This window comes from Leucopleurus acutus (assembly GCF_964270905.1).
Source record: "Leucopleurus acutus genome assembly, chromosome: 8".
Taxonomy (NCBI): Eukaryota; Metazoa; Chordata; class Mammalia; order Artiodactyla; family Delphinidae; genus Leucopleurus; species Leucopleurus acutus.
The window spans coordinates 97,846,838-97,874,047 of NC_139151.1; the positions used below are offsets into that span (position 1 = coordinate 97,846,838).

Sequence of the window (27,210 nt, forward strand, 5' to 3'; positions counted from 1 at the left end):
TTGCAGTGGCTTCTCGTTGCAGAGCACGGGCTCTAGGTGCTCAGGCTTCAGTATTTGCAGCATGCTGGCTCAGTAGTCGTGGCTCACGGGCTCTAGAACGCAGGCTCAGTAGTTGTGGCACACGGGCTTAGTTGCTCCGCAGCATGAGGGATCTTCCTGGACCAGGGCTCCAACCCGTGTCCCCTGCATTGGCAGGCGGATTCTTAACCACTGCGCCACCATGGAAGTCCCCATTCATGCTTTCCACACATTTTTATCATGCACCTATTATGTGACAGGGACCATTCTAGATGGGGGAACAAGATAGATGAAGTCTTGCAGAGCTTACACTAAACATAAAAAGGTAAGTGCTATGCAGAGACTTAAGACTGGGTGATAGGACAGAGTGGCTGGGAGGCTTTTTAGATTGGATGGTCAGGAAAGGCCTCTTCTGAGCACACATTTTGAGTTAGGACCTGAATGGCTGTGTGAAATTGGGGCAAAATCTTCCTGGTGGAGGAAACAGTGCAAAACCCTAAGAAAGGAAAAAAAAAACTTAATGTGTTGGATGAAGGGAAAGGCCAGTGTGGTTGGAGTGTAGTGAATCTGGGGGAGAGTGGTAAAAGTTGAGGCTGGGGTTGGGGGAGGGAGGCAGCAAAGACCAGATAATGTAGGGCTTTTGTAATCCAAGAGCAGTGGGAAATGATGGGAGAGGGGTAATGTCTTAGTCCCTTCGGGCCGCTGTGAAAAAATACCACAGACTGGGTAGCTTATAAACGCCAGAAATTTTTCACATTTTTGGAGGCTGGAATGGCCAAAATCAAGGCACCAAGCATGGTCACGTTCTGCTAAGGGCTGTCTTCCAAGTTGCAGATTGCCTGTCTCAACTGTGTCCTCACATAGTGAAAGGGGCAGGAAGCTCTCTGGAGCCTCTTTTATAAAGGCACTAATCCCATTCATGAAGGCTCTACATTCATGACGTAAGCATCTTTCAAAGATTCCATCCCCTAATACCATCATCTTTGGAGATTTCAGCATAAGAATTGGGGGAGGGGGGCACAAAAATTCAGGCCATAGCAGGTGGTTGGACAGACGAATGACATGATTTATCAATAATTTACATTGAAGAGATCGCTGCTGTGTGGAAAATGGGTTATAGAGGCAAGAGAAGAAGCAAGGACACAAGTTAGGAGACCTGTGGTAGCTTCAATGTGAGAATGGATTAGAAGAGAGCAGCAGAGGTAGAGTTGGTGAGTAGATTGCCTTGGGATATTTTGGAGGTAAAATTGATAGGACTTGCTGATGGGAGAGGTGAGGAAAAGCAAGTGGAATCAAAGATGATTCCTACATTTTTTTACTTGAGCAACTAGATCCGATTTGAGATCAGGGAAACTCTGGGAGAGGGGAAAAGGAAACCGCAGGAGTTCTACTTCGGCAGCGTTAAGTTTGAGCTATTAGTCATCTATAGGGGGTGCCACATAGACAGTTGGAAACATGAGTCTGGAGGGTTGGGGAGAGTTAGGGTTGAAGGTTCGTGGGAGCTTTTGGCCTACAGAGGGCATTTAAAGCAATGGCATTGGATGAAGTCACTTAGGGACTGTGTAAGTGGAAATCAGGAGGAGGCAGAATAATGGGCTTTCAGGGCATTCCAAACATAAAAGGTAAATTATAATGGGAGCTAGCAAAGGAGACTTGACTATTGATCTGGAAGCATGGATGTCGGTGTTGACCTTGAAGGGTGTTGTCTTGGAATGGTGGGGATGAAATCCTTTTGAAATATATTGAGATAGATAAACAGAAGTGGAGATGACAACTATAGAGAACTCTCAAGAAGCTTTGCTTAGAAAGGAAGTGGAGGTGGGGTTATGGAGTCAAGGGAGAGTTTGTTGTTAGGTTTTTAGATAGGATGCCTCTCAGCATATCAACAGATTCTAGAGGGAGAGAATTTAATGATGGGTATGGGTGTGTTCTTTACATGGGTGTGTTTTTCATTTTTCAAATAAAATGTCAGAAAATTCAGAAGAAAATGAAGGGTGTGGGATCCAGAGCACAAGAGGGGAAACTGTGCCTTAACACAAACAAAGACATTTCAGAAGGACAGGAGGGAAGGCAGCAGTATTTAAACATAAAAAGGTGTTTGGTGGTTTTGGTTCTGAAAGGGCATTCTTTGCACCTAAATCCAAGCCTAGCATTTTGTTCCTGTCTTCCTGTAAATACCAGAGAGTTGAACTAAAAAAAAAAAAAAAAAAAAAAAAAGCCCTGTAGTTTGCCATCTATAGACATGAGGAAATGCAAGTGGAGAGGATTTGAAGAAGTAGAGATAAACTACACTAGAAAAAAAAAAAAACAAACTATAAGGTATTACTTGACATATATAGCAAAGTAATTTATTTGAAGTTCGGTGGTCTGGATATCTCATTGTTTTAGTCTAGATCAGTGGTCCCCAACCTTTTTGGCACCAGGGACCGGTTTCGTGGAAGACAATTTTGCCACAGAACGGAGGGAGGGGGTGGGGTGGTGTTAGGCGGTGATGCTAGCGATGGGGAGCGGGGAGCGGCAGATGAAGCTTTGCTCGCTTGCCTGCCGCTCTCACCTCCTGCTGTGCGGCCCGGTTCCTAGCTAACAGGGGGTTGGGGACCCCTGGTCTAGTTTTTACTGTGCAGTACTTTTCAGAAGTGGCTGTCAGTTTAAACCTTATGTTCTATTAAACATCCTTTCCAGGAAATATCTTGCACGATCCTAAGGAAAACTGGATAAGAAAATGGAATCTCTCTCTAAACCTTGGGATAGTGGTTATGCCACCATTAGTGCTCACCTATCTAAGAGCTTGGCATACAGTAATCCAGTGTCCTAGGGGAGTTTAGTATATGTGGTTGGTTGGCAGAATGTAGGATACTCATTCCTATTTAGCACTGTCTAGCCAAGAGACTAAACAATTTACAGGTTCTTAGACTGTTGAAAGTGGGAAGAGAAAGATCCCTAATCCGTGAAGTTGGGTAAATGAAGTCTTAAAATCCAAGAAAAATATACAATAGGAGAATGACATTTGATTTATTCCTACGGAAACAACCTGATTTATAAATAGAAAATCCTCTATAAATAAAACAAATATTGTATCTCCAATACCTTACCTTTACCTTCTATAAGGTCTAAAGTTTTTAAATTTTTCATTTTTTAAATGAACACTGTCATTGAAAGAGAACTCTCCAGTGTGGTGCAATAAATGGCAGATTGAAGCCCTTTGCAAGAATGAACTAGAACCTGTTATATATGCCATGTCAGAGAAGGAACTAGACTAGACCTCAGAAAACAGAAGGTACCCTTTCTCCTTTCCCTTCCTGCTTAGTGCTAACTTATCAGAGCACAGTCAAACCATCAACATTTGACACCAAAGCCGAGGACAGACCACAGGATTTAGAATCACACTTTACAGGTGAGACACCTTGGCTTCAGAGAAGTGGCTGGTGGAACACTTTTTTGAAAGACTATTATGTAATAGCCAGAGCAGCTTTCAAAAGAGAAATGGCCTTGAGCGAAATGAGAGAACACCGGGCCTTGCTCTTGGGTTCACAGCTGTGTTGGGCTAATTAGGGCAAAATGTGGCGCTGTGAGCTAAGTAGAGCTGGCCAGCAGCTCGCCAGGGACTGGAGCTTCTAGAGAACCTTTTCCTTCCTGTCTGTATTCCCGGATTGGGAGAGGTTAGGCTTGGGGGCGTCCAGCCTTTGTGTTGCGGTGAAACATAGGGAAATAAGCGGAGCTAAGAGCCGGCCCTCATTCCAGGGGGCTGCCACCGCCTCAGCGCGTATTCCCTGCGCCTCCTTCCACGGTTGGCACTACGGCTCCAAGGCTCGCGGCCGCTCTCCTTCCTCTTCCTCCCGTGCCTTAGGCAGGAGCTTCGGCCCCCACTGACTCTTCCAGTCCCTGCGACCCTTCCCTGCGGAAGCCACAGCCCAGACTTTTCCATCATCCTGGGATTCTGCTGGTACCAAGGAACTCGTCGGAGTTCCATAAAGATGCTCCATAAAGATGGTTTTAAATAAAGTTTTCGCCATCCAAAAAGGGGGGAGGGATTGGGGGCGGGCTATTTAGTGGCCAAACCGCATTGGCCAATGCATGAAGGGGCTGAAGCAGGAAGACGCAGGGGCCAGTGGATGATTGGTTACGCCAGAAGCCTGTCTAGACTGTACCATACTTATTGGAGGGGGGGGTTGGCGAATTCGGGAGGGTAGCTGCTTGTTCTTGAGTACTTTCAGTAAACACATATAATTATTTTTTAGTTCTGAGGATTTCTGCTTCGATTCAGGAGGGGTAGAAAGCAGGACAAAGGAAAACGGAATATTCGCTCGGCCATTTCCCCAGTTCCAACTCCTGCGCAGTACGCCCACCCTCCTCTCCCGGTTGCCTGCGGAGCCTGACGGCCCTGCGCGCGCGTTCTCGTTTTCTCGCGTGGTACGGCGCTGTGCTCCTGCAGCCAATCAGGCCGCGAGGTCGCCGCGGTCGCCAGGGTGCGCGCGCACGCCCTAGAGCGGAGTTGGGGTGGGGGCTATGGGTGAATGGGAGAGTGAGCGGGGGCGGGCACGGCGGCGCGAGCCGCATGAATGAGAGAAAAGTGCCCCGCGCGAGATGTCGCGCGCACCCGGGACAGGGAGCCAATGAGAACGCTGGGAGGGCTCGAGACCCGGCACTGAGGGCAACGGCCGCGCGCCGGCTCGAAGACGAGCGTCGCCGGGCCGGGAGCGCGCGGAGCGGGGCGGGCGTGGAGCGTGCGGGGGCCGCGCGCTGCCTCTCAGAGGCCGGACGGCGCTGCTGAGACGCGGCGGCGACTACGACGGCAGCGGTAACGGGAACCGCGCCGGGGGTGAGTACTGGGGACACGGGTCCTTGCGGAACCGGAAGTGCCGGGCCAGGAAGGTGGGAGGGGAGAGTGACCTCTAGGGAAGGGGGACCAAGGAGGGGGAGGTGGCTTGAGGCCCCATTCCTCCCCCGGGCCGGGTCATCCAACTGCGGCGGGACCCTTGGGCCCCGGAAACGGACGACGAGTAGAGGCCAGGGATCCACGGCTGCCGGGGCTCAGAACGGGTTAGTGTCGGGCCTCCGGGTCCTAGCTCGGGACCCCGGTCCCTCCGCTCCCGGCGCCCAGCCGCCGCCCCTTCCGCCCCCGGCCCTGCGCCCCGAGGCTCTGTCGCCTCCCGCAGCCTGCTCCCGCAGCCCCAGTGGGCCCTGCTGCCGCGGATTCCGTCTTCTCTGTCTCGGCCAGCCCTGCCCCATACGGTGTTTCTCAGTGCCCCGGCTCCGCGCTGGGGACTGGATGCTGTTCCCTCCCTGCGTTTCACGTCCCCTCGCCCCTTTCTTCTGATACTTATTTTGGCTCAAGCCTCATCCTGTTACCTGTTCTTTCGCATCCGTCCGCTTCCTCCCCTACCCCCACCAGCCGGGAGCTCCACGCTTTTAGTACTTTGTACTTTTTATAAGTGGGAACTCGAATATATTTGCCATTTTTTTACGTATAGGAATCTGTTATGGGACAGGGCAGAAAGTGTTTTACCCACTTGGCCGCATGAAAACATTGAAATGAGACGTAAGAAACTGACTTACATGTTATACTCTAGACCATTTTTCTGCCTTGCATTTTTCACTTACTGGTTAATGCCATCTTGTCTAGGTTGGCCTTATATTCTCATCTCTATCCTTTTATCCCAGTATCCCTTTGTACTATATTAAATCTCTTCAGAATATTCATTATCACTCGTTCTTTAAATGCTTACAAGATTTATATTGCCATGTACTTTGGTACCTCGGTATAAGATGATAATACCCATATTAAACTTCTGTTTGACTCTTCAGCCAATATCTTGACATGTGGATCATTCCATGAAACGTTGATAACTGTGTTCAGATTTACTGTATTTTACTATTATACCACTTTATTTCCACAAACAATACTTTTGCTCTCAGTCATGCTGCCATGTCCATTTACCCCTTTAAGGAGGTACTTGTATTAAACGTTTGTTAAAGCCTTGAAACCACATATTCTATAGTTTGTTTTGTATATACATATTACTATTACATAGATTAAGCCTGAAATGTGTCATACACATTCCTGTACACCTTTCTTATACTGGTGTGGATGCAGACTGCTGGCTCTGATGAGCCACACTCACCCTGCAGCCTCATCCCTGCTACCCACAGTACATCCTTCTGCTAAGCCTTGGTGCATCTTTATTATACCCAATACATTCTTAGGTTTTGTCTTGTCACTTCTAAAGCATATGCCCTAAACATCTGAGACACTGATATCTTTTGTTTCCCAGTATTGTACTCCCTAGATGCCGTGGCCTTTTATGTCTCTGAATTACTTTGGCAGTATTAGCCCATGTGACTTTTCTCCTGTCAGAAAATATAATCTGAAATAATATATGGTGTTTAAATGATATCCTACCCTAGATAAAATATAAGCAGTGCAATTTTCCACCTTCTCTAATCTTTGGGGTTTTGAGGGGCAAGTTTACTTTAATAGTACTGTCTATAAAGCAAGAATTTGCTTCTCATTGTTAACAAAGTTACTTAAGCCTAAATTCAGAAAGTTGGGTTTTGATTCCTGTAGGAATCAATCTATTCTAATAATGCTGTTTGGCCCTCTAAAACTCTTTTTTTTTTTTTTTTGAGAGAGAGAGAGAATGAATGAATCTTGAAGGAAGGCACCTTAGCCTTTCATGCCACAGAAAAGAAAGGAAGTGCTAAGTTCCAGGGTACGTTGATATTTCACTATTCAAAACTTCTGGTATTTTAATTTCAGCCTTTGGAATTAAGGAAGCTATTACTCCTCTTAGGTAGAAAAAAACCTTAAGTAAATTTTTGGTCTGTAGATTCCAAGTTGTCATCACTGAGCAGGTAGTGTAGTGGGTGAGAAAGAGATAAAAAGGGTTTGTGTCGGCAAAGGGGCCTGTGGACTCTTGGGTTCTGAACCTGACTGCACAAGTCTTTCAGTGGAATGGCCTCAGGCGTTCTCTAGACTTCAGTTTTACCGAGTGGGATAAGGAACTGTGTCACCAGATAATGAGTTAAATGCTTTGCGATCACTAGACGAAAAGCATCCTATAAAATCCAAAGTGCTAATGTTATTTTACTACTACCATCAACAGAAATAATTGTTATTTTTAATCATATAAGGGAAGGTGGGGCTCACTTGACTTCCTAATAGGCCAATGTAGGAATAAAAAACTGTTGAATTGGGAAGAAAAAACCCAGCCCCCCCCCCCCTTGTTGACTCAGTTTCTCATAGAGGGCATCTCACCTTTCAGTGCAGGGACATTTCTCATCCAGCTCCTTTCATGAGTTATTTCAGAAGACCAGAAATTCAGCTTTTGCCTCTTTAAGTTTATAACTAAAAAGTATAGAAGGGTAAGAGTGAGAGAGACATACACAGAAAGGAAATGAGACTGTCCTAATTTCGTCCTACTTTTTTCTTTTTTCATTGTAGCAATAAATATTCTCTTTGTTCAAAGACAAGTCTCTTTTCTAGGACTGCCCTTCACTGCTGTGCCTTTGTTTGTTTTTAGATTTTGATATTCTTGGTATTTGTTACTGCCCATATGTGTCAGGTGAGATGGGCCCCATCTGTGTCAAGAGCTAGTTCTTTGATGACTTTAGGCCAGCTGAAGCCATGTTTTTCTTTTTTCAATATGAAGAGGACTTAGAAGAGTGAAGAATTCTGAACCCATTGTCCTCCCAATTCTCAGTCCTTTCCCACATACACATAGTGAAGTAGAAAATCATCTTTCTTTCAAAAGGCACTTTTTAACAGAGTAGCTTGTGGGGTTTTAGCCTTGCTGGTCTTAAGAAATGCCATGAAAAAATTTCTCTGATAAAGATATTTGTTTTTCTCCAGGTGAGGCACTGTAACACAGTTGAACTCTGCATCCAGAAAGCCCAAGATTGAAGAAGAAATATCAGAGACATTGACTAACCTGGAAACAGGGACCTCTTTGGAACTTTGCTTTCATCCACAGTAGCTTTTAAAAGTATCATCGAGTGGAATTGATTTCTTCATCTTATTTTGCTTATTGGGAAGAACATGGCTTCAGGGATTATATGTTTCCCTTTAGTTTTGCATGAACTCCATAGGAAAAGGAGCCCTTAAAGGGTTTGGGAGTAACAAGAGACTGAAGACAGGCAAGCTTGCACGAGCTCGAGCTCTCTCTCTGTTTTCCCTCCCCCTTCAAAGAAAAGGATTTACAACTTAACCTTGTAACAGCTGCTGCCCAGCTTTAACCATCAAGAGAAAGTAAATAAAATTAAACCACCATTGCCAGACTACAGGCCCTGAAGTCAAGGTGTGGGAGTGGTGGCATTGAGAAAGCTGCCTGAAAGGGACAAAGACTGCAGTAAAAACGGCTTCTCTTTAAAGCTGGAAGGGGCGCCAGGTTCCTTCTTGGATTGAAATAGAAACACCTCTTTTAGGTGCTGCTCACATCTTGTGGAAGTGTGGTAGTCGTGGAGGTTCTGTAGTATCTCCTCCAAAGAATTTTTCCTTGCTTGAAGTGTTCCGTCCTACCCTGATATCCTCCCCTTCTTTCCTTTGGAAGACTCGCCTCCCTCCATGAGCTGTTCCGTGATCTGTCTGACTGCCCATGTTCTCTACCTGCAGCCATTTTCATGTGTACAGCCTACTGTTTGTCTCCAGTTTTTAAGCTGTACAAGTTGTGTTTCTTAATCTCTCCTTCTGCCTTGTTCTGGGGAGGTGGTTATTCATCATTTGGAATCACCTTTCCCCCTCCCATGTGCTTTCCTTCATTTGAGATCTTTTGACCTTTGGTTTTATTTGGGAGGGGGAAGGGTGATAATTCTAAATTTTCTGCTTCCCTGGTTTCCTTCTGTACTCCTCTGGCCGTTGTCTCCCTCATCCCATTTTCTTGTCTGTTCTGCCGCTGTGTGGGCCTGGGCTATGCGGCAGGGCAGATCTTCCATCAGAGCTCCAACATGCCCGCGGAGTCTGGAAAGAGATTCAAACCCAGCAAGTATGTTCCAGTCTCGGCAGCCGCCATCTTCTTAGTGGGAGCTACGACCCTCTTCTTTGCCTTTACGTGAGTTTTCTCCCAGTGGTGGTATGGGCGGGGGAGCTCCATGGGAGGCGGGCGAGGGGGTATTTTTCCTCTGGAGTTCGGCTACTTACTTGCAAAGGCAAGTGACTGGGAGAGTTTGAGGTCTGATACAGGTAAATCCAGATCCCAGAGATGCGGCAAGAAGAGTAAGAACAGGCCTACCCTCTCGACCTTGTTAGGAATTTTACTCTGCTGACTCCTCTACTTTCCCCTGCCTCCCTTCCTTTGAAATCACAGATGTCTTCATATTTTCCTACCCAGTTTCATCGTTAGATGATTCTGCACTAGGAAGGAAATGGGAGGGAATCACCAGAGTCTTGAAGCAGCCTAAGCAGTCAATTCTGTGAGAGAACTGGACTAGATGAAAGGTTTTTCAAAAAGTAATGGCTTTTCCCCAGGATATCTGAAGCTTAGATTTGAGGCTGTGGGAACTGGGAGTACTAGAGAACTTCAGAGTTGATTTCGAAGGTATACCAGTAAGATGGTCTTGGCTCTTAGTGTTATCAGATGGTTTTCTCTGTATTCTTAAGAGCCGAAGCCTGGAGAAGTGAAGGCCACTGGGAAAGGGCAAGTTTTACTTAGGAAGAGAGTTCTAGAAGGCTTCCTTTATGTTAGTTCCTGCTGAAGGGAATGACAGTCATTTCTCCCATTCCCTGGTCCTATTAGGAAAAACAGTTGGTGTCGAAAGATTTCCCACTTAGGATATTCAGCCTTTGTTCGTCTGCTTGTTACTGGAGGAGACGTGAGTGATTTACATCTTTTTCCTTTTCCCTGGTATTTCAGCTGTCGACTACCTGGCAAGCGTCTTTGCCGTTACCTGTTTATAAATTAACAAGTACCAGGCTTCTGAGCCTTAAACTGTTGAGTCATTGAGTTAGTGTTCCGGTTGTAGCTCTTGGAACAATCAGAGCATGCTAGATTTTCTGGGGAGTTCACTTTGCTGTGATTCAGGCTCAGACCTAATGGTGGGGTGCTGTTTAGAGCCAGTGTGAGGTTGCTGGCAAGAGGAAGAGAATGAATTGACGTGGTAGGGAATAAAAGCAGTTTGGAGTCATTGAAGGATGAATGAGCAGGAGTTGCTGGGGTACAGACAAATTAAATCTGAGATAGGAGGGAAGGGGCACCCGCCACCTCCACCCAAACAGAGCTTCTGATGCCAGAAGGAATTCTAAAAACTATGGGTCGTTTGGCCAAAAGAGTAATAATGCAGAAGTAAAGTAAATACGATGTTTTCCTATTTAGTTTTTAAACAAGGAAAGAGTGAATCTCTTATCTAAGGTGTGGGCATCATCCTGCTTCCCACCTCTTCCTCTAAAGAGTAGAAGTCCTAGATTCTTTGGCCCCCAGCTCTTCAGCCTGAGCATACCTGTTGAAACCCTCAAGGATTCCACTCCTACCCATAAGGAGTGAGTCTTCAGTGTCAGACTTGTTTTGGTTTCTGCTCTTATGACCACTAAGTGGAATCAGCATTTTAACCAAGGGACATTTATATGGGATCTTAGTATCTTTGTAGCTGTTGTGGTGCTGTATCAGGAGGGATAAGTACAACACCAATTTGACACCCTTAGACCTGCTTAATTGGAGAGGGTCTGTTTTCCTTTAAGAGGCAGAGCCTTCGGGAGTTAGGAAATTTGGGGAACTGGCTAAGTGGTTTCTCTTTCAACCCATCCATTCTTGAGTTTGGACAAGCAGAAACCTTGTTCTTAATTTGCTAATCTGGAACCATTGAAGTGTTTGGCTGGTTATACCAGTTTTGCCACAAAGAGTTGTCCTGACATAGACATTTTCTCAACTGAGAGTTGAAGCTGTTTAACCTACTTCCCTGTTGCCTGATGCTAGAAGAGTAGGGGGCCCTCCTTATTCCATGGTCTCTCAGCCCTAGGACAAAGAATTTTGGAGGACAGTATTGACTCTTATTTGGAATTACTGCCTCTAACCCAAAGTTAGAAGAGCCTTAAGTCTTAGCTAGAGTTCTCCCTGGCAGTTTCCTCAGGACACGTTTCTGGGCTGTCTTTTCCTCCCTAGGCTTTCCCCTGTCCACTTTGGGGAGACATAAATACCCTGTTTATCTTACCTAGCTCTTGTACCTCTGAAATTCTCATCTCTTCTTGCCATCTGACCATAGCAGTTCCTCTGCAAGTCTACACCTGGGCTGAGGTGTGCCGCTGTTCTCCAGAGCTGTTCTGTCCCTTTTGATGTTCAGTTCTATGTTTAAAACCATATACCACCTAAAAAAGAATTACTGGTTTCAAATAGAGATAAGAGGAAGGCTCTTTTTGAACCAGCTCCTATTTGGGGCCTTAAACCTGTAGCTACTTTGTCATCCTCCTGTTCTCTTCTCTAGGCTACAGCTGTCTGTTTTTACATCAGTATAAACCCCAGGTGAGAATTACTTTAGGACCTATAGGACTGGAGTAGGAGGACGAGCCCTTTCAGTTGGCAGACATAATTAGTGGAGGCCTGTGGGCTTCCACTAATTAGGAACAATTTACCCTCCGAGTCTCTCTGTCAGGTAGGGAGGGCTATGAGCAGAAATTATCAGTTGGGCTTCGTCATCAAAAAAATGGTGATCCTCTTCTGCCCCAGAGAACCTCGAATAGAACAGTTGAGGTCTCCCCCTTTGCCCCCATCCCTCTCATTTATAGGGTTTGTCCGGTACTAAAACTAGGCAGGAGTTATTGGGGAACCTGTGTTAATTCTTTTCCCTTTTCACTATTTGGGAAGGAGAGTGTCTGCTAAAGTAACCCTCCTGGTCCCCATTAGGTAACAGACACTGCATTTAAGATAACGGGCCTGGACCCTCATCTGGCTTAGTCTCCTTTTGTGATTGGCAGGGGGCAGTGCCAGGTGAGAGGAATAAGCACTGTTTGGGGCAAGCTGATTTTGGTAAAGTCTGTTAACCTTTGTGGACCTCTTTCTTCTGTGTATAATGAGGAAGTTGACCTAGAGCAGTTTATTTAAGCAATATGACCTTTTTTTTTCCAAATGAGATCTTTTGGGGAACCCCAGTATTTAAAATGTCAGAGTAGGGCTGCTCTGGTTCGAGTGAGGCTGGTGCATAGAGGCCCATACACTGCGTATCTCCTCTTTGCCTTCCTGGGGACCCCTGAGACCTTCTTAGGGCTCCTGGCAATACCATTTGAAATAAATCGCAGACTTGTATCCCCTAAAGTCTCTTTGAGCTGTGAGTTAAGTCAGCTAGTTTCCCATATATCTGTTTCTAAAACTGATGAGGTGGGGACTTCCCTGGTGGTCCAGTGGTCAAGACTTTGCCTTCCAATGCAGGGGGTGCGGGTTCGATCCCTGGTTGGGGAGCTAAGATCCCACATGCCTCGTGACCAAAAAACTAAAACAGAAAACAGAAACAATATTGTAACAAATTCAATAAAGACTTTAAAAATGGTCCACATCAAAAAAAAAATCTTAAAATAAAATAAAATTGATGGGGAGGACATGGGGGTAAAGTCTCCGCTGCAGGTGATCCTCTGTGGGAAGGCTGAGTCAGGGTTGTCCAGAAATCCGTGATGGTCTTTCCAGTGTCCCATCCATGAAAGAGCTTTCTCCATTACAGTTTCTGCTTCTATCCCCTCTCAAGCATTTCATCCACAGAGTTAGTTGGGCAACCTCAGTGACTCTCCCTTCTGGCCCTTTTTTTCCATGACTGCAGAGGTGCTAGCACCTGATTTGAGTGGGAGCAGCCTCGTGATTTAGGGCATTAATTGAGCAGTGGTTGTTCTTTTCTTCCCCACGTTGTTTTCTCAACTAGGAATAAGCGCCCAAGTCCTGTATCTTGTACTCAGCTGCTTGAAAGTCTGGTAAGACAGGACAAATCAAGTCTCTTACGAGACATGTATCCACTAGAAGCGGAGAGATTGTTTTCCTGTGGAATCTTGAGGATCCCCAGGGGCAAGAAGTGGGATATTCATTCTAGCCTTGCCTCATCACCAAAGAACACTAGTCACAGTGTTCATACACATAGTCAAAGTATGTGCTAGGCATGGGAGGAATGCATAGACCTGTTCTTCAGGAGCAAAGTGCCTCTGTTGTTAAATGTTCTTGAATCTAGTAGTTCAGAGGAGAGGAAGTGGAGTTAGCGATGAAGGTGGAGCTGGAATGATAATTGATGATGATGGAGATAGTTAATAATGTGGTTTTTTTTGTTTCTTCTATCCCATGAATGCTCAGTATTAAACCAGCTGGTTTAAAAAGAATTCTAGGCTCATTTAAGACACTGTCTCCTTCATTCTCGTACCTGTATTAGGTAGCTGACCTAACAAGCTTGGAGACTTTCCTGTGAATTACCTAAGGCTACAATAGCAAAGCATTGATCAAGACAGGGTTAAAATCCAAAGCTTCTTGACTCCTACTTTATTTTTCTTACCAGGAACTTATCCATTTTTTATAATGGGCAGAGTTAGAGAGGGCTAGGAAACAGATTTGCAGGAGTGTGGGTATTGAAACCCACTCTCCCAATTTTATTTGGCCTTGAAAACAGGAGTGCTAAAGGGATGGGCAGAAGAGCCTGTTCTCCCTGGGATGGTGTAGGTTTGGGAGTCTCATCGGTGAGTCAGCCAGCCTTCTGGGCTACGGCCACTCCCTCTGCTTTGGAGCTCTGTGATTATCGCCATCGGCTAAGGACGAGCCCAGCAGCTCCTCAGCCCAGCCCTCCTCTCCGTCCATCAAAGGCAACAGATTCAGATGGGCCACTTGGGGTGGTCACTTAGGAATCTGGCGAAGTTCTGTAGCAATGGCAAGCCTCTCCCGGAGCCAAGCAGAATGTGGGGTACAGTGGGAGCAGGCTTTGGTCTCACAGGCCTCTCCTTGATGGGATGTTCCCTCAGAGTGCTCAGGTTGGAAGCAATGGTCTTTGACTTGAATCTAGGAGCGGCTGTTGCCTGTGAAGTTGAGTTATTTGCATCATTTCCAGATACTGCCACTGTGAGGGTAGGCTTTATTTTGGCAACAGATATTGGAACTTGATTCTAGAATTACTTCAGCTGGGATGGGTTGATATCAAGAAGGTTGTAGGGGTAAAGTTCATTATCTAGGGGCAGGTCATTGGCAGGCTGTCCAAGAAATGGAGTGATTTGCTTTGTTTGGAAATGCAGAAACTGGAGGAAGAATGGGTTCAGAAAGACTGACATCTGGGCCTGCAAGGGGACTGATGTCTCATTCTCATTCACCTTAGTTTCCCTCAGAGATGGAGAATACCCTTATTTTTTCAGAAGCTCAAGAGGCCATGTAGCCAGTTCTAGGAATGAGACATTTAAATCACGGACACCTCAGTGTTCTAAGGATTTCATTTCTTTTTCCCTTCTAATTATCTTCCCAGGCTGTAGGAGTCAAGTGAGTCACCCTTTCTCCTCTTCCCTGGGTGGAAATTGAAATGACAGCTAAGTACTAGGGAGGTGCTCTGACCTGGACGACTGGTTTTCAGTTTCTCTCCCTCCCTCTTTAAGATCCTAGGAGGTCAGGCTTTGGGTGGGGCTGTGTAAAGACTCTTGCCTTCTTGCTTGTATTCCACCCCAAATCCTGCCAAGGTATGGGGACATCTTTTTTGAATGAAAGAACCCCCAGAGGAAGAGGCTTCCATAGGAGACTTTGGTAGAATAAAACTAGAGCTGTGACTGAAGGTCTAAAGTTTTTTCCTTGAAATCACTGCCTGCGCTCTAGCCTCATTATTTTTTCTCCCAATTATGTACTAACCCATAAAGAGAAGCAGAGTTAATTGATAATTACTATCTAAAAAGCCTGGCACATCATAAATATTTACTTAAATTTTTTTTTTTAATGAATGGCTAAATGGAATTTGAATAAATAGATGGTGCTGGTAAAGACTTGTGAGATGCTTTGTGACAATCAGTTTTACTTCTTATCATTAGTTTATTTTTCATTGAGGAGCTCAGTTCTTTTGAATTGTCCTGAATCACTATTCAGGGCTGTGCTTTTTATTTTTTAAAATTTATTTATTTCTGGCTGCACTGTGTCTTCGTGGCTGCGTGTGGGCTTTTTCTAGTTGCGGCGAGCAGGGGCTGCTCTTCGCTGCAGTGCGCGGGCTTCTCATTGTGGTGGCCACTCCCGCTGCGGAGCCTGGGCTCTAGGCGCGCGGGCTCTAGAGCACAGGCTCAGTAGTTGTGGCGCACGGGCTTAGTTGCTCCATGGCATGTGGGATCTTCCCAGACCAGGGCTCAAACCCGTGTCTCCTGAATTGGCAGGTGGATTCTTAACCACTGTGCCACCAGGGAAGTCCCGCTGTTGTTTTTTTTTAAAGGTCTATTACAGTGGGGAGAGGCAGCATAGGGGTAGAGGGGTAAAAGGTACACATCATTAGGTATAAAATAAGCCACAAGGATATATTGTACAACATGAGGAATGTAGCCAACATTTTATAACAGCTATAAATGGAGTATAACCTGTTCTTTTTATTTTAATGGAGACAGATAACCTCTCAACAGAATCCAGGACTGCTGTGGATTAATTCTCCGGAGTCAGTTGCTGTCTTGTTCTCTTGGTCCCTTCTTCCTTTCCTTCACTGAACTCTTCCTTTCCTTCCGCTGGTCTAGATAAAGGGAACAAGGACAGATGCTGGCCTAATTCTGGAGATTAAGTTCTCAGCCACAAAGCAGATTAGGGTATTTAGCCACTGTCTTGTTATGGGAAGTTCTTCCTGAGCTGAGACAGGAGAGAGGGTGTTTGATACCACTGACCAAGCAAGCAGCACATCACATGTTCTTTTGACACTTCCAGCTCCCAGGAACCATCTTCAGAGAAAGGGAGAGCTCTTGCAGCATTCCTGAGACATATATCCTGACAGAAACTGAGCTTAATCCTGGACTAGGTCACTATTTTGTCAAGGAAAAGTTACCTAAAGCATATCTCTTGATTTGAACCCTGTGGAATATTGGATATGTGTGGCCAGTTTCTTTTTCCTGCAGGATTTGGGGCTGCTTTGGTCTGATATCGTCCCTTTTTTTTCTCCTCCACTCTTCTGCTTCATTTATTCATCTCGGGGTCTAGTCCTGTGTCTTGGTATCCTTCCTTACCTGTGAGTGGTTTCCTTTTCTTTACCTTGAGAACTAGCCTCTAGTTGAATAAAATTCTGAGGAATATCTGATGTATAATGTGTCTGGAGAGACTTTAGGCAGTTGAGAGTAGTTCAGAGCCAGCTGGGAGGAGGGAAGAGAAGCCAGAGAGGCAGGTGGTGTCCCATGCTTTGGGTGAATGTGCAGGTCAGTGGGGCATGGCTGGGGTCCAGAAGCCTCAGGCTGTTCCAGAGAAGGGAATGCAGCTGGTGTCAGTTACATACTTAGTCCCTAGCTCTTGTGCCTGGTTAAAAGGAGGTAAGGACAGAGTCTAAAACATGTGCAAAGATCCACGAGGTAAGAACACAGACTTTAGTGCAAAGGGTTATGAGTCTTGTACCTTGATCAAAAATGAGTATTTACTTATTTATTTTGGGCTGCGCTGGGTCTTTGTAGCTGCGCGCAGGCTTCCTCTAGTTGCAGTGAGTGGGGTCTACTTTTCATTGCAGTGCATGGGCTTCTCATTGCGGTGGCTTCTCTAGTTGCGGAGCACACGCTCTAGGCACGCGGGCTTCAGTAGTTGTGGTGCGTGGGCTCAGTAGTTGCAGCTTGCGGGCCCCAGAGCGCATGGGCTTCAGTAGTTGCGGTGCGTGGGCTCTAGAGCGGGCGGGCTTCAGTAGTTGTGGTGCGTGGGCTCTGGAGCGCAGGCTCAGTAGTTGTGGTGCACGGGCTTAGTTGCTCCACGGCATGTGGGATCTTCCCAGACCAGGGATCGAACCCGTGTGTCCCCTGCATTGGCAGGCGGATTTTTAACCACCGGACCACTACGGAAGTCCTAAAATGAGTATTTCTGTGGGAAACTAGACCCACTTGTTGGGAAGGATAAAGATAATTTGAGACTTCAAAGGTGAACCACACAAGATTTATATATAGGTATGGGGACTGAATCTTTTTTTTTTAATATTTATTTGTTTGGTTGCACTGGGCCTTTAGTTGCAGCTTGCTGGCTCCTTAGTTATGGCATGTGAACTCTCAGTTGCGGCATGCATGTGGGATCTAGTTCCCTGACCAGGGATCGAACCCGGGCCCCCTGCATTGGGAGTGTTGAGTCTTAACCACTGCGCCACCAGGGAAGTCCCTGAATCTTTATAGATTTTTTTATGTGGTTGGTGTCCAAAGTGTTAGAGACAGCCCCTCACTTTCTTTATTATCTGTGCAGCTGTCCAGGACTAAGCCTCTACGTGTCACCTGCAGTGCCCATCTACAATGCGATTGTTTTTCTCTTTGTGCTGGCCAACTTCAGCATGGCCACCTTCATGGACCCAGGGATTTTCCCTCGAGGTAAGATCTCCCTCCTCTCTCTTGGAAGTATCTTACTGCCTTTGAAAAAGAATGATTTTTGGACATTTATACATTTGGTCTGGGGCCTTAGGAGTCTTGGGTTTTGGGATACTTTTATAGTCTAATGATGAAAAGCAAGTCAGGATCTTAGGAATATATGTCATAACTTCTAGGCATCTGATCCACTTTGGGTCAACTCTTTGATTTTCAGTTACTCATTCAGCAGAAATTTATTTCGAGCACATGGGTTGGGCATTGTTGCTAGTTTTGATACTATCTAAGATGAATTAGAGAGTGACAGTGTGATAACAAACTGTAATGGAAGCATGAGAAAGGTTCTCTGAGACCTTAGAAAAGGGCACTTATATCTGCCCAGATAAATTGGGGAAATGCTGCTGAAGGTAGGTAGGAAGGACTTTACCGAGTAGAGGATGGAAGGGAAAGGCATTCTAGGAAGAGGAAGCGGCATATACAGAATTGTAGCTGTGAAATGCAGAATTCAGTGGGTGGAAGTTAGAATGCATGGTGGGGCCAGAAGGGGCAAGAGATAAACCAGAGCCAAGTGTAAAAGACTTTATGTGCTAAATTAAATAGATTATAATTCTTCCTTTGGACAGCAAGACGTCTTTAATTGGGGGAATCACAGGATCACATTTCCTTTTACAATAATAATTCTTATAAGAATGTACAGATACCTTTTGGGAGGCTATTGCAATAATGCAGACCAGATGAGAACTTTAATTCAAAGCTGGATTTACAGATTTTTCATTAGTAGACCCAGCAGAATTTTTCATTACTAATTGCTTACTAGGGGAGAGTGAGAGGGTGAAGGAATTGTCTAGGGTAGTTCCAAGGTTCCTAACCTGAAAGATAGGTTGTATGCTGGTTCTTTATAAACCAAGACCCAAGTTATAGACTGTTGAGTGGGTTTGGAGGGAAGACAGAGCATCTTAGACATGTTGAATTTGGGATACTTAATGGATCATTCAGGTAGTTACCCAATGGGCAGTTGAGTAGTCAGACTCATGGCAGAGTCCTCAGCCACGTAGTATTTGAAGCAACAGGAGTAAGATCGCCTAGAGAAAGTAGAATGAGATTAGGAAGGAACGAAAGTCAGCCTGACCAGCACTAACATTGTAATAATGAGGAGAAGGAGGAGCCGCTGAAGAGCCACTGAAGAGGGACTGAGCAAGGAAAGTTAGGAGGAGGACAAACCGGACACAGTGGGAACTGAGGAAAGTTCATGAAGTAGCTGATGGTTGGCAGTATCAGAACTTAGGTCCAGTAGTATGGAAACTCAAAGTTGCCCATTGTTTTAGTGTCTAAGAAATTAGTGATCTTAACAAGAATAGTTTGAGACATCCCTGGTGTTCCAGTGGTTAAGAGTCTGTGCTTCCACTGCAGGGGGCATGGGTTCGTCCCCGGTTGGAGAACTAATAAGATCCCGCGTGCTGCGTAGTGTGGCCAAAAAAACAAAACCAAAACAAAACAAAAAACCACACACACACAAGACTAGTTGGTTTTTGTTTTTGTTTTCATTGTTGTTTTTTTTGGCCACATGGCTTGCAGGATCTTAGTCCCCGACCAGGGATTGAACCCAGGCCCCAGCAGTGAAAGCACTGAGTCCTAACCAGTGGACTGCCAGGGAATTCCCAACAAGAATAGTTAATAGTGTGTTTATGTATGTATGCGGGAGAGAGACAGTTAAATTACCAAAACTATAATGGTTTGGAAGGCAGTGAATAGGAAATGAGGAAGCAGAGTCAATGAGTATTAAGATTATTCTTTCAGGAAGTTAAGCAGAGAAGGCAGAAGATGGAATATCTTAGGGCAGAGGGAGGAGTTTTGTTTGTTTGTTTAATGATACAGAAGACTTTAGCATGTTGATAGCATGAGGAGGTGGAACCAGAAAAGAGAGAAGCAGGAGGTGATGAAAGAGGGTAATTGAAGAGTGGCCATCTGGAAGGAGATGCTTTCCTCTGCGTGTTGGAAGGGTTATGCTTACAGAAGTAGGCTGTTTCTGGAATAGGAGGTGAGAGTGAGGACCAACCAGCATTAGTGGAATAAGAGACAGAAAGAGAACTGATGATGGTTGTTACTGATGACATCTCATTTTTCTCTCAAATGTGAAGTTACCTTGTAAGAGTGAGGCAGGTGGGATTGGGATAGCAACTTCAGTGAGATGAGGTTTTTCTGAAATTCATTGTGCTCACAAAGCCTGTGTCACTGTGCATGGTGACTTTTGTTTCAAAGCGTAGATTAACAAAAGGTGCTTTGAGTCCCTAAAGCCAAGGAAGGCTATTTTAATGAATGTTTAATGTTCATTTATCAAATATTTATTGATTATTATGATATGGTCATTTGGAATGATTATTATGATGGTCAAATAGCTCGGTCTTGAAGGGAAGATAGAGAAGACATTTACATAAATACACTGTGGTAACTTTAAAGAGTAATCAAAGAACTGTAGTACTTTAAGAAGAGAAAGCTCACTTCTGATACATGATAGTGTGGAAGAATCAGATATTCAATATAAGTAGCGTTTGAATTTTTTTCCTTTAAAAAACTTTTTTTAAAAAAGATTTTAATAAGTAGTGAATATTCATTATATAGAAAGTATAAAAAAGATAAATATATTTCCCAGCCCAGAGATAACTACTGTTACATTGTGGTATATTTCCTTCCAATCAATATTGTGAAGATTTATACATACAATATTTATTTATATATACCGTAAATCTGTAGCATATATATGTGTGTTTTTATTTGTTTTCAAAATGGGATCTTTTTGTTTGTACAGTTCTTTACCTTGTACTTTTTCACTTAGTTACATTGTTAGCATTTCCCTAAGTCAGTACATTTGAAAACTTCTAATTCCTATACCATCACTTACTTAATTTTTCCTCCTCACGGGTATTTTTTTTTTTAGATTAATAATAAAAAATGAAAATTGCACACTATAGATGAGAAGGCAAATGATGTCCTTTAAGTTTTGAAGTGGGGTGGTGAGTTTCGGACAGCTGAAAATTGAAAGGGCATTCAGGTAAAGAGAATGTCTGCAACCAAGAAACAGTCCTGAAATGTATATAGGGAACTAGGGGAAGATCTTTTGGGCAAGGGTGTCTGTGTGTGGAAAAAAGGTTGATGTTAGTTCGTTACTTCCTCTTTCGGATTGTTGTAGTTCAGTCGTGTACTTGTAGACACTGAACTGTTACGCAAACTCATTATAGATGTACTTTGATATATAAAGTGTCTCTTTCTTTTGAAATATAATATGTAAACCAAGAATAGCAGCATATCCATATCAGAGCCACCTCTGAGTCATATTCTTAAACCTCGTTTCCCAGTGTAGAATAAATTGCTTCCTCATCTGCGTTTCCATAGTGTTGTATATAGAGCTGATCTCACCGTATTAGAGTTACTAGTTCCTAGTCTCTCTCACCATTAGACTGAATTCCTCGAAGGCAGAGGCCATATTTTAAATATCACTGCATCCCTAGTGCCTAGTACACAGTTCTAGCATAGTCATTTTTTCATTAACTTTTACTCTCTACAGCTGAAGAGGATGAAGACAAGGAAGATGACTTCAGAGCTCCCCTTTACAAAACAGTGGAGATCAAGGGCATCCAGGTGCGCATGAAATGGTGTGCCACCTGCCGCTTCTACCGTCCTCCTCGATGTTCCCACTGCAGCGTCTGTGACAACTGTGTGGAGGTAAGAACTCTGGGTGGGGTTAGCTGAACCTAAGTTATCTTCTTCCTACCCACAGAATAAGAATTGAATCCAGTGGATTCTTGGCCATGGACGAAAATGTAGCCCTGTCTGACTGCCTGGGCTGTGTTCTAGCTCTGGCAGAAAGTGTTAGCAACGATGTACACACGAGAGGTAGAGCATAAATATTCTGTTACAGGAGGAGCCCAAGTGGGTAGGCATAGGCTTTCCCAGCACCATTAGTCAGAGCTCCAGCCTTCCATCCCTGGGCTCATCTTTGCAGTTATTTGACCTGCTTAGTGTTCTCCACTCCTTCCACTTCATCATGCTGCTGCATTCAACCTTTCCAATTATATTTCTTTCTTCTGCGTTCCTTGTCTTTTATTTTTAACCCTTTTTTCAGTGCGTTTTTACTTAGCTGTAAGCAGTTGCCTGCCAGATTTTTCTTCTAAGCCTCTTTTTTCATGAATCTTAATGTTTCTGTAAAGCCTCTGACATTTGTACCTCTCAGAGTTCCTTGGTCACATAGGATAAACTGAGAGGTGGCCTTGGCCTTTGATCAACCTCTGGAACGTCTTCCTTATAGATTGATAGAGCAAGATAAACTGCATGAACTGTTTTTAAATTTTGTAACTAAATGGTGAACATGATGACAGATTATTAAAAGAAACACTTTAAGTTCTGCTGTTTGTTCTGCTTGACAGAAATGATCTAGTGCCGTGGTCCAAGGATGCCGCTCAGTCTGTCTCATTTTGCTCCTAGGAATTTGATCATCACTGCCCCTGGGTGAACAACTGTATTGGTCGCCGGAACTACCGTTATTTCTTCCTCTTCCTCCTTTCCCTGACAGCCCACATTATGGGTGTGTTTGGCTTTGGCCTCCTTTATGTCCTCTACCACATGGAGGAACTCTCAGGGGTCCGCACGGCTGTCACGTATCCTTCAAGGCCTGTGGGTTGCAGGAGTGGGAGGGGGAAGAATGTAGAAAGTTGAGTCCTGTGGCAGTGAGGGTCAAAGGGAAGATGGCTACAGCACGGGCTGGGGAAGGCGAGATCACGTTGCTCTGCTCTCCTTGATTGTCTGGCTTCAGAATGGCAGTGATGTGTGTGGCTGGCTTATTCTTCATCCCAGTAGCTGGCCTCACGGGATTTCACGTGGTGCTGGTGGCTAGGGGACGCACAACCAATGAACAGGTATGGGGAGAAGTGATGGGAGATCCCTGAAGAGCAGGGCATGTGTCTCTTGGCCCTCTCGTTAGTGTATACTTTTTATGATGAGGTGTCCAGGTTCCTCATGTAAGCATGAGTATGGGCCATTTCTTAGTTAACAGACATTGATAGAATGTCTGCTGTATACTGGTCGATTTAGGCTCTGAGGTAATAGAAACAGTAAAAGACCTGGGCCAGCCCTCAAGAAGCTTATAGTCCTGCTTAAAGGAAAACAATTATTTTTGTGCCCGTAACAATAGCTAACCTTACTTGCTTATTCTTACGTTATGTTATCTTAGTTTTCAATATTTAGAGAGCTATTTATCCCCATTTTACATAAGAAAACTGATGATTAGGGTCAGATAGCTACCATGAAGTGGACCCAGAATTTGAACTGATGGCCCTGACTTTGGAGTTCCCATTCTTAGCTTATGCTTCTTTATGGTAGGACTGTATTTTACTCATTTTTATATCTCCCCGATAGTGGGTGCACAATAATTTGTCATTGATTTGTGTTTTGGCTTTTGGAGGTCAAGGTCCCATTTTTTGACTGATCTGGTCCTTTTTCCCTCCCTCTAGGTTACGGGTAAATTCCGGGGAGGTGTGAACCCCTTCACTAATGGCTGCTGTAACAATGTCAGCCGTGTACTCTGCAGTTCCCCAGCACCCAGGTACACCTACCCCTTTGCTCTAGTGTTCACCCTTGGTCAACACTTTTGTCTTCTTTGGGTTTGTTCTGGCTGCCTTTTAGGGAGGGTTCTCTTAGAATGAGAAGTGCCTACAAGGGAGAGGCACACCATCCTTTAATGGACCCTGTGAGTTCAGTTGTATTCTTTAGATGTTACTCTCTTTGGAGAACTGAGGATGAGATTTACTCGAGTGCCTTGAGCTAGGTGTATCTGCCCATAGGCCTGGTCTTGCTGTTGTTCTTGTTCTTCATAGAATCAAAGAAATCAGTTCAATGCTGATCTTTTCCCTGGCCTGGTAGGACTGTTTCTTGTATTTGTAAAACTGCTCTACACAAGGTGGGCAACCATTAGATATTTTGGAATGAATGAATGAATGAAAGCCCTCTCACTCTTGACACTCAGGTATTTGGGGAGACCAAAGAAAGAGAAGACAATTGTAATCAGACCACCCTTCCTTCGGCCAGAAGTGTCAGATGGGCAGATAACTGTGAAGATCATGGACAATGGCATCCAGGGAGAGCTGAGGAGAACTAAGGTGAGGAGAATTTAGGGAAGTAAAGCTAGGTAATTTGGGGGGGTCTCACCCATGGCAAAGAGATGGAAACTTGCTTTGTTTACATCTCTCTTATAGTATCTATCACTTTCTGATTTGTGTTAAAGTTACTTAAACACATATCTTCTTTTTCCCATTAGATTGTAAGTTCATTGACAGTAGAAATTTAGTCCATTCATTTGCATGTCTTCATAGGACTTAACATAGCAGTTTATAGATGGTAGGAGCTCAACAAGTAGATGTTGGTGAAAATGAACAAATAAGTGACAGAATGAAGCCCTTGTTGAAAGCTTTTCTTTCTCCAAAACCGTCCCCAAACTGATCTTGTGTCCTGTCTTCCAATTCCAGTTCAGAAGTATGTGATGACTCCCCAGTGCCCCTCTTACACCAGTTTCATACTTTGAGTTGCCCTAACGCTCAGTTCTCCAAATCTGATTTTTCCTCATTTATCCAGTCTAAAGGAAGCTTGGAGATAACAGAAAGCCAGTCTGCAGATGCTGAACCTCCACCCCCCCCTAAGCCGGACCTGAGCCGTTACACGGGGCTACGGACACACCTCAGCCTGGCTACTAATGAGGGTAAGGGCAGAAGCAGGAGTGAGAATGTTATTTGTTAGCTGTGGAGATGACACAGGCAAGGGCTGGGAGATAATGCTTGTGTTGTGACTGAGAAAACCCAGCAAGTGGTACTTGAACCACTTCTCTGGACAGCCGGGAGAAAGGGGATGACATAACAGTTAGCTATTGGCAGTGAGTTGGACATCTCTGTGTGTCTGTGTGTACTCTCAGCATCCGGACAGACCAGAGAACATTCTGGGATCTGTTTGGTACATTCACTCACTCTGTGTTCTGGGCTGGTGTGAGTCTGTAGTCTTGGTTTCAGCAAAATCGTTATGCTCCTTTGCTTGGTATATCTTTTCCTACCTTGTCCTCCCCTGGTACTTTAAGGAACTCTAGCCAGGTCAAAAGAACAGCTTGTAAAGTGGTGCCCCCTGGGCCTTTTCTTCCTGCAGAGAGCAGCCTCTTGGGCAAGGACAGCCCCCCCACCCCTACCATGTACAAGTACCGGCCGGGCTACAGTAGCAGCAGTGCATCAGCCGCCATGCCTCACTCTTCCAGCGCCAAGGTACTGAGTACTCTCTAAGGAGTAGGGTTGTCATGTATGCCAGCTGTTCTGGGAGAAGGGGAGGAAGAAGCAGAGGGAAGAGAAGAAAACCAAAGGCATTTTACTAATTGTTGGCTTAGTAACAGCGTTGACAGTTTTTCCTTCATCCAAGAGAGGTCACGGTAGCATAATAGATAAAAGCATTGATTACAGCATCAGATCTGAGTTCAAAACCCAGTTGTGCCATCACAGAGAAGTTCCTTAAACTCTCTAAGCCCCATTTCCTGCATCTTAAAATGAGATATTATTTGTTCCTACTTACAGATTTACTTTAGGGGTTAAACAGGATAATGCCTGTGAAAATTCTAAGCATATTGCTGGCACGTAGCAAATACTGTTTCTGACTGCCTCCTTGGGCTCTGGGGCCTACTGTCCCAAGAGGGGACAAGAGGGGGAGCACTAAGAACCTGCTTTGCTTTTCTCCCTCAGTTGAGTCGTGGGGACAGCTTGAAGGAGCCAACCTCAATTGTGGAGAGCAGCCGTCATCCCAGCTACCGTTCAGAGCCGAGCTTGGAGCCAGAGAGCTTCCGTTCTCCCACCTTTGGCAAAAGTTTTCACTTTGATCCACTGTCCAGTGGCTCACGCTCCTCCAGCCTCAAGTCAGCCCAGGGCACAGGCTTTGAGCTGGGCCAGTTGCAGTCCATTCGTTCAGAGGGCACAACCTCCACCTCCTATAAGAGCCTGGCCAACCAGACACGTAATGGAAGCCTATCTTACGACAGTCTGCTCACTCCTTCAGACAGCCCTGATTTTGAGTCCGTGCAGGCAGGGCCTGAGCCAGACCCACCTTTAGGCTACACCTCTCCCTTCCTGTCAGCCCGACTGGCCCAGCAGCGGGAAGCCGAGAGGCACCCACGTTTGGTGCCAACCGGCCCAACGCACCGAGAGCCCTCACCGGTTCGGTACGACAATCTGTCGCGCCATATCGTGGCCTCCCTCCAGGAACGAGAGAAGCTGCTACGCCAGTCACCCCCACTCCCAGGCCGTGAGGAAGAACCAGGCTTGGGGGACTCAGGCATCCAGTCAACACCAGGCTCAGGCCACGCCCCTCGTACTAGTTCCTCCTCAGATGATTCGAAGAGATCACCCTTGGGCAAGACTCCACTGGGACGCCCAGCTGTCCCCCGTTTTGGCAAGCCAGATGGGCTAAGGGGCCGGGGACTAGGGTCCCCTGAACCAGGCCCAACTGCCCCCTACGTGGGCCGATCTATGTCTTACAGCAGCCAAAAAGCCCCATCTGGTGTCTCTGAGACAGAGGAAGTGGCCTTGCAGCCATTACTGACACCCAAGTAAGTATTAGTCCATCCTGGCCCCCAATGGACTTAAAAGTAGCGTAGTGCCCTGCAGAAGGTATCAGGGCTTCACCTGTACATTTTAGTGCAAGTGGACCCAGGGTTATCCTGCTTGTAAGAAAGCCCTTCATTTTCACTCTTAACTCCAGCTGCCTTCACGGGCTATTCCTGTTAAGAGACTGAGGATTAATACTTTTTTCTTATTTCTGTCTTCCTAAAAAGTAATTTATTTGCCTGAGAGTGAAAGGAATAAGTAGAGGAGAGAGGGTATCAGGCTGCTTGTAAGCAGGGCAGTAAAATAAAAGGGAATCTTTGTGTAAGAAAGTATATATGTAGAAAGCACATTTTTTTTCTCTTAACTTTTTAAACTACCTCCCTTTTCGGTGCTGTGTGTCCCACTTCTGACACCTCTCTCTTCTTTTCTTCCCAGAGATGAAGTACAGCTCAAGACCGCCTACAGCAAAACCAACGGGCAGCCCAAGAATATAGGCTCAGCCTCCCCTGGCCCAGGCCAGCCACCTCTCAGTAGCCCTACAAGGGGAGGAGTCAAGAAGGTGTCAGGGGTGGGTGGCACCACCTATGAGATTTCGGTGTGAGCTTTGGGCAGCTCCCCTCCCCCACACCTCTGCGCCTACACCAAAGGGCCCCAGGTGGCCACCTTCCTTTCCTCAAGGGGCTCCCCTCCCCTGCATGGACATTTTTTAAACAACCGATTCCAAGAGGATGAGGACATTTTATAAAATGCAGTGGGGTTGGGGAGTTGGAGAGTTGGGGCCCTGAGACTGGGGTAGCAACCCCCTTCACCTTTTAAGACCTTCCCCTTCCTTAACCCCTGGACCAGACTCAGTGGACATTTGTGCAATTGCTCGCCTGGAGGGAACCAGATCATTTTTAAACCAGAAATAATTTTTTTTATTATTGTTACGGATTCTATTTTTTTCCTCTTCTGCGTTACCAGGTGTGTGTGTACATTATATATATATATATATATATATATATATATATATATATATATATATAAAATAAATATCAAAGAAATTATATATCTATCCTGGGATGGGAAAATGAGGGAGGGATATGTATAAGGAGAGGGATTTTACTCTTCTTACTCCTCAGACCAGCAGGAAAAGAGGGGAGACATCGATTGAAG

The 27,210-nt window shown here is 45.2% G+C and overlaps 1 protein-coding gene across 2 annotated transcripts; it reads left to right on the forward strand.

The window, feature by feature from the left end:
• The first annotated feature begins 4,593 nt into the window (after positions 1–4,593).
• On the forward strand, positions 4,594–27,070 carry ZDHHC5 (zDHHC palmitoyltransferase 5). Of its 2 annotated transcripts, none has more exons than XM_082845569.1 (12): positions 4,594–4,837; positions 7,868–9,062; positions 17,322–17,443; positions 21,000–21,157; positions 21,917–22,089; positions 22,245–22,347; positions 22,942–23,033; positions 23,454–23,586; positions 24,059–24,182; positions 24,617–24,729; positions 25,198–26,057; positions 26,491–27,070. In XM_082845569.1, exons 2-12 carry the CDS (start codon positions 8,959–8,961, stop codon positions 26,654–26,656), a joined length of 2,148 nt encoding a protein of 715 aa, XP_082701695.1. In that variant the 5' UTR covers positions 4,594–4,837; positions 7,868–8,958; the 3' UTR covers positions 26,657–27,070. The 2 variants fall into 2 exon arrangements, with proteins under 2 accessions (XP_082701695.1, XP_082701696.1); XM_082845570.1 differs by lacking the exon at positions 4,594–4,837 and adding an exon at positions 6,468–6,728.
• The last annotated feature ends 140 nt before the right edge of the window (positions 27,071–27,210 follow it).

What these genes read in the sequence shown, in the direction of transcription:
- ZDHHC5 (XM_082845569.1), top strand. Translation starts at nt 8,959, where the DNA reads ATGCCCGCGGAGTCTGGAAAGAGATTCAAACCCAGCAAGTATGTTCCA. An exon ending in GGGGTCCGCACGGCTGTCAC is followed by an intron (nt 22,090 to 22,244) that starts GTATCCTTCAAG and finishes GTCTGGCTTCAG; the next exon opens with AATGGCAGTGATGTGTGTGG. An exon ending in CAGCCTGGCTACTAATGAGG is followed by an intron (nt 24,183 to 24,616) that starts GTAAGGGCAGAA and finishes TTCTTCCTGCAG; the next exon opens with AGAGCAGCCTCTTGGGCAAG.